Consider the following 13,400-nt stretch of genomic DNA (forward strand, 5'->3'; position numbering starts at 1 on the left):
GACAGTACATTTCCATGAGAAAGACAAAGAAAACTATGTCAATAGCTTTGACAGGGATAAGTACATTTTTCTTATTAAAAAAGTATATTACTTTGTGGACCAAAAACATACTTTGGGACTTTTGCTATGAGGTTGCAAGCTATAATTTTCACCAAGCAGTTCCTTGGCAGTTTGGGGTTTATGCTGTTGGAGTACCAGTGGCAAAGATCATGTGATTACCTGTGAAATGCAGCTCTTCCCAGCACTGTGGTGGTGCTACTCACTTGATTTCCAGGCTGCCTCACTTAAGGGTAGTTTGAATAATGGCTTAATTTATTATTGTGTTTAAGGAAATTTATCCAACAGTGGCATACAACATCCAAGATCTATCTGCAGAGCTGCAACACCATTCCCAGACAGGTTTCCCTGCTCTATATACATGTGATAGGCTTGCAGAAGTTCTACATCCAGCCCAAGTTCCAGTAATGATGCTGTACTGAGTAACATTAGGGCTCAGAGCATGGCACCCTACCTGGCCACTTCCTACCTGGAGGGGAGAAACAAGTGTCTGTGACCTGGCAGCAGAGGAGGTCAAAAACATCCTGCATTAACAAGAACACAGGCAATGGATGGAGTAAACTTAATGAATACTGAGTAAAAGGGGATAACCACTCACAGGAAAAAACTTCATCCAGTTTTGGGACCTCCAGTACAAGACACCCATGGAGAACCTGGAAAGAATTTAGTGAAGGGCCACCAAGGTGACTGGAGACTGGAACACCTCTCCAGTCAAGGAAAAGCTGAGGAAAATGGGCATGTTGAGCCCAAAAATGGACAGCTTTGGGGAGAGCAGCCTGCCCCAGAGGTCACTGAGAAGACAGACCCAAGCTCTCCACAGCAGTGGAGGGTGGGAGAGCAGGAGACACCAGGTTCAAGCTGGCACAACAGATGTCCTCACCAGGTACAAGGAAAATAATTCTCACCAACAGGATAATTAATCCTTTGAACTGGTCACCCAGAGAGGTTGCAGGAACTGCATTTCTAGAGATCTCCTAGAGGGGACAAATCCTTAAGCAACATGGCTTGAATTCAATACAGAGTGCTGATTTGAGCAGAAAGGTGGGCTGTAGACCTCCTGAGACCCCTTTCAACCTGAATGGCTTTGTAATTCTCAGAACAAACATGTCACAATGCTGGATAAAGGGGTTGCATCATGATTAAAGTGACTCCCCAAGTAGAAATTATTGCTAAGGAGTGCAACACCTTTACAACTGAGTCCTTGAACAAAGGTCTTCACTGACACCTTTCTAGAACTGCAAACAAAAAGGAAGGATTGGTGGCTGGTTTCCCAAAAAGTTTTGAACCAAGAAAATTTTGTATGTCTGTTAAGATTTCTCAAGGTTTGGGGTCACTGTTAGTGACAGGGTAAACAAATAACTATTATTCTAGGCTTGTGAGTGACACATTGCTTTAACAGTGCCAAGCAACCCTATGGTGACAATGCCAAAATTCTTGCACACTAACAGCTGGTTTAGGTATTAGAACACTTCTGAAAAGTTAAAAGATTACAAGTTGCCATTTCCTTTATCACAGAAGACTAAAAACCAGTAGTGAGAGCAGACTTTCTCATCTGAGTCACAGGACAATGGAGCAAATTCTGATGGGGGGAGAGTTTTTGGTCAAACAGTTGCACTGAAACATTTCTTCCTTTTTCTATACCCTTCACTTGGCTATTTCTAGCATTGAATTCTGAAAGGGAAGTAAGACTAGTAAGAACAGGCTACAAAAGCAGTCTCAAAAGACAAATATTATCCACATTAGCTGGAATTTAACACTTAAAACTCACCAGTTTTCTGTGTTTTGACAATTAGAGCCCATCACAACCAAAAGCAGTTTAAACTCCTAAAACAGATATGTAGACAACTCACTGAGTCACAAAGTTGTGTGGCCCAGCTTAAAAGTCTCAGGTCCAAGTGGAAGCTTTTCTCCAGTCCTTGTCCTCTCCACAGCATCTCACAAACCTTGCTCCAAAGTCACTGCAACTTACTACTCATCTGGCTGAAGATCATGGTCAAAAAGCTGTGACACCTCAAGGCACAGTTTAAAACTTGCTCAGCCAAATCAACTTGCGTCTGCCATATGAGTCCTGTGGCTTCCTGAACATCCACCCAACTCCACATTTCCTGCAGCACAGCCCAAAATCTTCTACTTCCTCCTCTTTTGGCTTAATTACCTGGGCCACCTGGAGTAAGAAGAGCAACTTGCACACCCTCTGAATTAGGTCAGTCAAGCAGCTCTGAGCCCATGAGTCTTCTGATTTCTCTGAAGCAGGGTTTTAACATTATGTCTAGTTCCTCTGGTTGGAAGATCACCTTCCCTGTCTTCTAGGTGCTTAGTGCAACAGAGCCCTGACCTCACCTTTAACTTCCTTACTCACTACTTAAGCTACTACAAGTTTCCTAGAGAAACCTTTGTGTTAACTAATGCAATGTGACTTTTCTAAGCCTACAACTGTAATAGAAGAACAACAAAATACCTTCATTAGGGACTTCTAGGACATTAACCTTACAGAGGGGCATATGTTTGAGGAAAGTATCACTATCAGCTGGTTTTAGTAGGACTCTGATTTAAATAAAAAAATGTTGTAGCCCAAATCTCAAAGAAAATTAGCTTTCCTCACTGGATTTTTCCCCTTGTTAATAACAATTGTATGACAATTATCAGCAGTGCTGTAACCAACACATCTGTATGAATAAATCAACCTAAGTGAGAAGTATGCTAATTGCATATTTATCCCAGGACCTCCACTCCCTCACTGTATTTTAAACACCTGCAAGTGGTGTTGATTACCTCACATATACCTGTAAATATCACCTTCTACAATTAAGCCAGGCATTTAAAATCCCAACATAAGCCACTATGGTATCTGAAGTGAAAACTGGGTGGTCTGCCATGGTCATTTTCATGTATCAGATTGCCTCACCTGCAGCCAAGTCCAGCCAGATAATGGGAAATATATGTGGATCAGAAAAAGCAGTTAATTCAGAGTGTGTGTCCCAGGTCAGATAAGAAAGGAAAGATGATCACCCTCTCTTTTCTTCTTGTCAGAGGAGAAGCAAAGGCTGCTCCCCTGGGTATAGATCCAAGCCCAGGAGGAAGCAGTGCCTTTCTGAGGATCTGCACTGCCCCAGAAGCTACTCTGCCCTCTATCCTATAGTCAGGAATCAAATGAAGCATGTGATCGAGATTCAAATTTTGTTTGATGTACATAATTCTTGATAAATACCTCCAGTTTCTCATTCTAAGAGAATCCATCAGGGAAAGGAAGGGAATCTCCCTTCCAAAGGCTTTTGACACTCCCCCATACAACAAGCTCATAAGGCAAGCACTGACAACAGTACAACAGCAGGTGAGAGGCTGACCTTGGCATCCCTGTCAGGTAACAGCCATTACCAGCCCACTGTCAAACTAAAAGGCTCAGTTTCACAGGGTTTGCAGGGAATACACCATCCAGTGTTATACCAGGTTTCTGCTCACTAAATTTGAAGATGGCACAAAGCTGAAATGGAGTGACAATATACCTGGTGCCAAGAGCTCAAAGCAATCCTAAACTACAGAAATTACTCTGGAGAAGCTTCATGGGACATTCCCAGGTAAGAGACTTCACAACAATCAATAGTCTAGAAATAAGAGTCTTGAGAAGAAGTTGAAAGAACTTAAACTCCCTCCTTAACCCTCCCAAAGCATCATAGATTTTCCAATATGCAAAAGACTGCTGCAGAGAGCAGAATAACATGTTCTCCATTCACCTGCTGAGTAGGACAAGTAGCAATTGACAAGAAATACAGCTTAGTGCCTGATGTAGCACACTGTTTTCTGTTTCCTTCTCAAAGATCCCTACCAGAGATTCCCAGACCTAGCAGGCAGCAGCAGATTTGTGCATGCTTAGCTTTCTGCTAGCGTTTTTATAGCTAAACATTATTTTTATAGCACTACATCAAGTCAGGATTCTTAGAGGAAGCTTGAGGTGAGACCCTACTTTGATATATTGTATACATCTTTAGTGTTGAGTCACCCTGCTTCTAGAGTTCTTCTCATTTTACTTACAGCTCATTCCTGCATCTCCCATTTACATCTTGGTTTTATGAGAAATATCTGCTTTGTATAATCATAACTTACTCTTAATTGCTATAATTTAATTGGTTTTCTTTTCCTAAAATACACAAGATCCCCACCTGTCCTCTTCATACCCTGCATCTTAAGGCACAGCTCATGATGATTAGTTTCTACACTGCATCTCTGAAGAGATGCAGTGACCCCACAGAGCTTAGCTGCTTTATTCAAAGCAGCAATACAAGCTACTACAGATCCTCAGGACAGTTACTCGGTGCACTGTAAGGCTTACAAACATTTGCCCAGTGAGAATCAGTCTCTATTCTTTTAGTGATACTCAAAGTCATCTTACAAAATATGCAGATAGGTTTGAGACATCTCCACCTTCCTCGCACGGTCGGAAATCTCGAAGTGGAACCCGGACTCACTTTGCAGCTCTAGAAATCCTTCTCCATTACTACTTCTGCTTGAGGAATCTGAAACATTGGAGGTCTCAACATAACTATGAGACTTCATTTTTCATTTCCATGAAAAAGTGAGGAAAAGCAAATCCTCTTTAGTAACATTCTTTTGCTTTCGGAAGAGCTAAATCAGACCTTCCTTCCCACACATTTCTGTCCCCGAAAGCAACCTGCAAGTCTCACAGCAAAGCTAGGAATACACATTCACAGCATTTTTCCTGCTTTCTTTGCTCACTCAACAGGTTCACACTTCACAGGCTCGGCTTTTAGTCTACCTTTTTTGTTACCAAGTTCATCAACACTATCTGTTTATCTGCTCCATCCAAACCGATAAGGAAATAAGCCCACAGAAGATAAGTGGGAACTCTTCAACAGCTACCTTCCTGCTGAGCCAGCAAGTGCCATTTCTGGCACCATCTGTGTCCTGAAAGTCTGTTCTCTAGTGTTTTATTCACTAAACATGGAAAAAATATTTGGAGAGAAAATCTCTCGAAGCATCTTCTACACCCGTAGATGTTAGTTTTAAAATGTTTTAAAAGAAAGATAAAAGGAGTTGGCATTGTGCAGCTCCTTCTCAGAACTCTGCTTGAATCCCCATTGCATTACACCAGAAACAAACTCTAGGTAGTTCAGTTTTAAATCACCATACCTCTATATTTCCCCTTTCAGAGGGCCTATAATTTTGTCTTGCAAATACACCTCCAGTGCCAAATACATACAAGCTAAGAGAGAGAGTACTTGCCATTACAAATTAGGAGTCAAATCAGCTACAGACTGCAGTTCAGGAAAGACTAAAAAGAGATCTATTTACTTTTCTGCAGCAACAACAGAGCCAGGGTACTTGTTTCCAATGAGTAAGAGATAAGACTGGTATATGTGGAGAATAGGAAACAAGGGTTTTCCAAATCCTTCACTGGTCATGATTCTTAGCATCAGTCAGGGTTCTCTATTTCAAAAATGAGGACAAAAAAGGGGAAGAGTACTACCACTACATATTACACTGCTACTACCCACCTATTACCACTAAAAGTGATGTACTGTTTGACAGTTTGCTTCACAAAACAGACTTTGCAACAAGATAAAAGGACTTATTTAAACAATAAGATCTGATCATGCATGAGTTCTCCAAATTACAAATTATGGATACAATAACCTCTATAGGCAAATTATGTGTAAGCAACAGAAAAGGAAGATTATGCATGCAGAAGTCATGATGCTTCTATGGAACCAGTCACTGATCCAGAATCCTCAGAGACAGCCCAGTGAGGGTAGGGGCAAGATGCAAGTGAACTCATGGATGAGTAGAAACTTGACCCTGGCTAATCCTTTATCAATCCAGACCCCAACTACAGTCTAAGGCAATTTCTACATTTTCTTAGCTCATACAGAGATGCTGTCTTCCCTCCACCTCCAGTTTCTCCTATCTGGGCAAGGAGTACAAGAGTACCCAACCCACACATACAGAAACCTACAGAACCTTGCCAAAAATCTTGTGAAGTTCAAATTAATTACCAGACACGTTTTGTAAAAACTTAACCTTGAATGACTTGGAATAAATTAGAATTTTATCTTTTACAGCTGCACTTTTCAAGTGAGCTCTTCAGGATAGCAACCTTACGGTTTTGCTTCAAAGTAGTAACTCAGCAGATTATAGCAGTTCATTATCTGCCCTTTTCTCCACCACTTAGCTCTGAATATGGTCTAAAAGGGTTATCTTACCTTTTTTGCTTATACCATGATGGTCTGATAAGTGCATAGTGAGGTCTTACATAACACAGAGGAAACAAGCCCAATTGCTATGGCTGCTTTAAGAGTAATATTTTAATCAGTAATGGCAACCTACATGAAGGAGAACACTAGTTGGAATACTTTTGTCAAAAGGGACACTCAGAAAAGCAAATAGCTACTCTGAATTTCAAGACTTCATTCCTGACAAGTCCTGCTAATAAATGCCTGTTACTCTGTGGCCATTTATACTCACTGTTTCCCAATCTATATGGAATAACTGTGGAACAAGTGTCTTACCATGAGTTCTCAGGGCACACAGTTACATTCAGGGGGAAGTCAAAATTTCCTTATCACTAAATGATTTCTCTCTTCTCTTCTACTAATGGCACTAAATTTTACTAGATAGACATGCATATCTCTTAGAAAGATAAGAGGGTACACCAGTGGAATGGTTTCTAGGTTTTCACTAGAAACAGATTTACTTCAACATTTCACTAATCTCAAAAGCCAGCTTCTACCTACATGGAGAACAAAGGACCTATATCAACAGTGGGGCACCTTCTTCCGGTGATGGATCTCAAAACCTTCTCAGTTCAAATGAACCTTCAATATTCCCTGAAAAATTTTCTGGTCTTGGAAACCAGGAGGCAAAACTCATTTGTGGTGCTCAGAAGTGGGAGCTGCTACCAAACTCTGTTTCAGATGAGCTGTGTTTAAGAATGTTATAGATGCCTTCCTTACAAGAGGGCCCTGTGGGTGTTTTGTTACGAGCCAAGAGCCATCCCTGTGCACAGAGGTCCTCACTGGTCCCAGTCCCACATGGCCCAAGGCATACAGGGACCACTGTGTGCACCTTGGCAGCACAGACATGAATCACTGAACCAGAGGCAAGCACACTGGCTTCTAGGGACACTCCCATGGGCTTTTTATAAAGAGCTTGTTTTAATAAAGAAAAAAAAAATGAAAACAAGATAGTTACTAAAGCTTTTGCAAAGAATGGCACCAGATCCTTTGGAATAATGGCTATACCAGGGGTAAAACAGTTCACAGGAACATTAATCTGCTGTTCTTTTCACATATCCTGTGTCACAGTAAAAGGAAAGGTGTTGCAGAGTACAAAGTGTGTTTTGTATTTCAATCTGGAACATACATGAGGGCTGGACTAACTAACCTAACTAACTAACCTAAAGACCTCTTTCATCAGTTGTTTTGCTCTGGTTTTAGGATTTCACACCTATTAGAAATCAGTCTTGATTCAAGCAATTAACAAAGGGGTGATGAGGCAAGCGAATTGGCACAGAGGGACTATAAAACACAATCTAAGTAAAATCACTCCAGCTGCTACACATGCACACTCACATACCATCCACTCAGAAAGTATTCTGCAAGAACATTGCTTCAATATAAATACCTCTCTGAACACACACATTTCTACTCTCCCCACTAAGAAAGGCTTGTTTTAAGGGGGAATCATCAAAAACCTTCTTACAGAGTTCAAAGGAAGTTTTTTCAAGGATTTTAACACCAAAAAAAAGATACCAGAACCCAAGGTAAACTGACATAGGACAATTCTCTGATGAGTTAAATCACCAGTCACTGTACTTTATCAGCACTGTTTTAAGGACAGACAAAGCTTACCTGCTTGAGTGCAGAGGTGCCAGACCACCAGCATTTACAAAGAAAAGCTTTAGGGAGTTACTGGACAAACTGGACTTGCCAGGCAACTCTGGTGTTGCAGGAGAATGCAAAAAAGTATTGTAGAAACTTTTGGGTCTATAAATTCTGTGCTCAAAAGGTCAGGTCTGTAAAAATAACTTTAGAGCATGTAGGCAATGCTGAGATGATTTTAACAGGGACAATTTTGACTCTTCCTTAGGAACTTTAGGAAGACATAGTGTTTTTAAAAAGATGGGCAGAGAAAATGCCTGTCTGAGACCAGATGTCACTACAGAAACTGCAACAACAGAGAAGAGGGATCATTTAAGTCAGAAATCAAATGGGAAACAGGGTAGATACCCATAATATACAAGCAGTATCAGCTACATGTGTAAGGAGTCATGAGCAGGTAGAAGCATTTTTAAGTACTCTGCTCAACAGCACTTCTGTTAAACATCTGTTTATTCACATCTCTGAGTTGTATGCCTCTGCTCTGATACTTACTATTCCTACACAAAATCCTCAGAGGAATTTTGTACCAAAAAATAACTTAATTTTCAAATTAGTCAGCCTCAACCATCTCTATTACTATGCTTCCCAGAAGTTTGACATAAAAAAAGCAGTTATGAAATTGGAATAAGAGATATCAAGTGGATACTGTTAAGCTGAGGAGCATGCAAGGCTTGGGAGGTGCAGAGGAAAAGCTCAATGGACAGCTGGCACCAGAAAGGCAGGCGGGAGCAGTGAGAGGTGTGTGATACCTGACAGAGACCCTGTGGGGGACAGCCTTGGTTCAACAGACCAGTGCCTCCATTTCCCTTCAAAGCTAGGAGGCAATCAGGCAGTGCAAACAAAGAAGTAGCTGCAGATGGAAAGTCAGATGAAGGCAACAGACCAAGCCCGCTGGAGAACAATGCCACCGGAGCTTTATCCCCAAAAACCACCACCCTTCTCAATTCCCTCAGGCAGGAGGATGACTTAACACTAACAAAACATGAAAAAATATTTTAGACATATACAAGGCAGAAAAACAGTAAAGAAAACTTATTTATCTGTTCTCACAGTTGGCAATCTACTGCAAAAATTAGAACACTATTTGTGGAGTGTAAATAGCAAGTACATATTATACTGGTGAGAGCCAATAATCAGAATACTGTGAACAAAAAATTTGCCATAATGCCACCAATACAGAGGAGCTAGGAAAATAAAAGCCCCCCAAAAAACCCACACCCAAAGAAGGACCAGAACTAAATTTCTGCTTCTGTAAAAGTTTTTGACCAAGTATTTAAATAAGAACTTTTATTAAGTTTGCTGAACTCATACACCAAACACCAGCAAGGTCCAAAATGGACGAGCTTTCAGTCTAAGAGAGTGACTGCATCAGGAAGTCAGCATTCACCAAGGAATCCATTTCAACATTTTTTATGGTTAACTTGGAAAACAGAAATGAAGGCAGTTATCTGAATTGCTTAGAAGGCTCTATTGTTCCCTCTTCCAAAGGATTTTTCCCCAGAACAGAATGGGTGGTGTGTGCAAAGCAAGTGAAAGGTGGGGGAAGGGGAAAAGTCCTGTGGATAAAGAGAGAAACAGAAGCATAGTTTTTAAGCAAAAATAAATTTTTTTTTTAAGTAACTTCCTACCTCCCACTGCAAGTGAGGCGGGATATTCCTGATCTGAAGCTTCCGACTCCTGCAGATAAATTAAAGAAAATAGTTTTAAAAAAAACCCAGAGAAAACATTATTGCAAGATAGATTATACATAGCAGTGTCATACATTTTAGCATCTGTCATACTAAAAGGGGCAAAACCAAATGCAGAATTCAAAAAAACCAACAGATCGCCGAGGGGGGAATGTCAGGTCAAAACCATTTCAAGTCCAAAGAACTGTTACAGAAATACTTGTTACACATTTGACAGCTGTTACATTTCATGAAGCCTCCACTTTTCCTGAAGAGTATTTCTATTTTAGCTTTAAGGCCTTCAGTATCTAATTCTCTGTTATAAATGGGTGCTATGATCCCATGTATTTGTACTGGGTTCTCCTTTACAGACTAAGAGTTTTTTGTTGTTATTTTGTTTTTCATAATTCAACAAGACAATACATCACAATGTTACAATCCTTCAAGGTAAGAAATATAAATTAGAATAAATACATTAGTTTAATATTAAGCTTTTCACTAATCTAATGATGGACCATTTTCTAATATTTACAGGATTAACATTCTTCATCCCTTATTAGGAAGAAAGGACAAGAATCAGTAAATTTATTGTATCTTCACCCCAAATTTACATCAGTTTTCACTTATCTACTAAACAAAACATTCACTTTGAAGTGCTGCTGCAAAGCCAGTGTGCTGGCTGCCTTCACAGCCAAGTCCTTTGTCTTCTCCCTTCCCCCAAAGTGAGAGAACAAATAAATGCCAGAGATGCCACAAACCCCTTGGGATTTACAAGAATGTGTAGATTAACACAGTTTCGGCTAGGCTCAGGTATGTTGAGCGAGTAGGGTCAGACTGACCATCCTGGGGAGCTCTGGGGGAGGGAGAGGGGACAAGAGAGAGCAGTCAAGACTTCAAAAGTCTCAACTGCATTTTGGTACACCAAAGCAGCTAAAATAAGCGTCTTGTGTTCAAACACTTAGTTCTACCTCACAAATTAATTGCTTTTAATAATGGCCTCTCTCAGAAAAAAAATGATTAACATTTTAAGGATTTTTTTAATAACAGTTAAATTTATACAAGCCAGTGAAGTCTTCAAGCAAAACAAGTTTTAGAGATGTTCCTGTCTAGCAATAAAATCAAAAGCTTTCCTTTTCGCCCCCAAATCCTTTTAAAATACACTCCTTTCCCTAACACCACCACCTACCCAGGCCTGCAGAGAGTGTTTTACATCTTAAAATGCTCTTCCCCACAGCATTTGTTCAAGGCACAAGCAGAGGTTACAGCACAAAGCCACTTGCCCAAACTGCTCCTCCTGTGGAGGTGTCATCCCCAACACTACAGCAACCATGGATCAAGCAACAAACATGATTTGGCCAGAAAACAGAATCAGGCCTTAGTTTTGTAGCATTTCTCAGCTGTTTTCACTCCCTCTCAAGCAAGTAGGAGCAGATTTCAGCATTTGATCATATAAATAGGCAGGGAAGGGAGAACGAAAACCCAAACCACACACAACCCTGTTAAGGTTTCATTTTCAGTAAAGCAGGGAAAGTCAGGAACTGCTTCACTGTAATAGAGAGAGCAGAAAATTTCCTTGAAGCCTGCAAAGTTTCCCTCAGACCACCATCTCAGCTAGTGATACTGCTGCAAAACAGTCACCCTAAAGTAGTGGTACACTGCTCTGAAACATCGAAATTATCTCACAGGGCAACCTGGAACTTGGAATTAGGGTCCTGAGGTAGAACATAAAAGGGGATGTTCATACAACATTAAAAATACTGGGCAATTTTAATACAGCAAAACCCCAAACCACAAAATTGGCAGCCAATACACTATTCAATGTGCTTCAAACCTTGTTGTGCCATTACTCTCAGACTGGTAGATTCAAATTAAAATTCATGAGTTTCATAGCAAGGAGCACCATGCACAGAAGGATCCAAGCCCAACAGCCCCCATACCAATGGCAGGGCTCACCCCAGCCCCACACCCAAGTTTGGCCACCAATGCTCCCACTGAACAGGGAACATCCACTGGTGAGAAGGGGGCTGGAGGGGAGGAAATCCTTTCCAGAAATACCTTTACAAGTTTAACAAAACTACCACCTCACATCTCATTTCAGAAGGAAATCCTTCTGAAAATATTTTCTACTGCTCAACACCCGAAAGATGGGCCCAAAAAATGCGATCTGTGCTTTTAATCATCTAATGCTGAGGACTAGCACAAGGTTTGGCACTGGGCTTTTTCCTTCCCCTTGTGGTTTCAAGGGACTGAAAAAGTTTGATACAATTTAAAACTTTAGCCAGCCAACATTTGTAGTGCAGAAATAACTTGAACATTCTGAAAAAGAGAAGGAAAGGAGACAAGCAAGGAAGAAATACCACCTTAAAATTACTAGTTCCCCTGCCACATTCACAAACAGCAAAAGAAAATGGCAAGCTAAGTACAAAACAGGTACAGTCCTGTTGTGCACCTCAATTTATGGCAATAGTGAGACACCTATTGTACAAAACTGAAAGGTCACTTCAAAAGTACAGGAATAGCTATAAACACACCATTTAATTTGTAGCTATTTGTACCTTCATCAGTTTCTTGGCTGCAAGTAATTTTAACTTGTCACCTAGTGCACAAGTTTGAAATCTGGTGTTTACTGATGCATGTGAATTTTTTTTTCATTATTTCTGTATCACAATTAGCCATGGAGAAAAAATATAATTGAATAAAGCTCTGCATGGCTGAGAGAGGAATCACACAGAAGCATCATAAGAGATCATGGTCACACTTGAGATTTTGCCATTTCATTTGCTATTAGCCCCTCTCTAAGAAGTCCTAGTCTATTCCTTAAGAGTGCCTACAAGTCCACCAAGCTTGTACCTCTACACACAGGAAGGAGAGCTAGAAAGGACGGAGCTGTCTTTGTGCTCGCAGGAGCAGCAGCGAGCAGAGAGCTCCCATCTCCCACGTGGAGCCAGGAGGTGCGGATGCAGCTCCCGCCCGGAGATCGCTCCTCCCGCTTTCTCCCGGGCACGGCAGCACGAGGGATGCGAGAGATCCCGCAGGCACTCGCTCTGCTGCTCGCCTGCGAGCCCGCAGACAAACCGGCTCTCAAACTCCTCGGGAAAAATCCCAAACGGAATGCAAAAGCGTAGCTGAGGGTAAGGGGCGAAGCTGGCAAATCCTGGCTGCATTTTACGGAGCAGCAGCTGCTTCCACGAGGATGCGAGGAAGCGTTCTGACTTCTGCAAGCACTCTTTTGCACAGGGTCAGAAGCCCACACAATAGGTGGGGAAAGGAAAAAGTATAGAGTATCTTCCTGGAAAAACACTCCCATTTCAGGCAGTTAGCTCTTCCAGGATGCTTTCCATCTTCCGCATGACCCTGTTTTCTTCAGCAAAGTAGAAATATACAAAGATCCTATAGCTTTTTTATCCCAGGCAGCAGAACCCTACAGAGGGTTTTGTTATATTCTGCTTTGAAATCATCTCAAGTTTTGTTACTTTATGACTACTTGCACTCACACCAAGTGGGTAAAACAAACACCAGTCCTTTCTCATCCCATGAAGCTATTTTATTACACTAGTTTCATTTAATATTTAGCCCATCTAGTCTGAAATTCTTAGCAAAACCCTGCCAGCACCTCCCATCAATGTGACTCACGTAAGCCTTGTGTATGCACTTTTTCCAGTTTAAGCAGATTTCTTAATTCATTTCTCCCATTCTAAATAGGCATTGCAAATAGATGTCAACCGAAAAAAAAAAAGTCTGGGCAAATTAGGTTTGTGCTCTGTATAATACTAAGGTTTTGGAA

At 41.1% G+C, this 13,400-nt stretch overlaps 1 protein-coding gene across 1 annotated transcript in view; it reads right to left on the minus strand.

Annotated features, from left to right (window-relative positions):
* IGF2BP3 (insulin like growth factor 2 mRNA binding protein 3) overlaps nt 1-13,400 on the minus strand; it is a 112,185-nt gene that overhangs the window by 78,120 nt on the left and 20,665 nt on the right. The window contains exon 3 of the mRNA XM_054637634.2: nt 9,578-9,626. Coding sequence (XP_054493609.1) covers nt 9,578-9,626 — 49 coding nt within the window. The remainder of the gene's footprint in view (nt 1-9,577; nt 9,627-13,400) is intronic.

This window comes from Agelaius phoeniceus, chromosome 1, assembly GCF_051311805.1.
Source record: "Agelaius phoeniceus isolate bAgePho1 chromosome 1, bAgePho1.hap1, whole genome shotgun sequence".
In the NCBI taxonomy this organism is placed as follows: Eukaryota; Metazoa; Chordata; class Aves; order Passeriformes; family Icteridae; genus Agelaius; species Agelaius phoeniceus.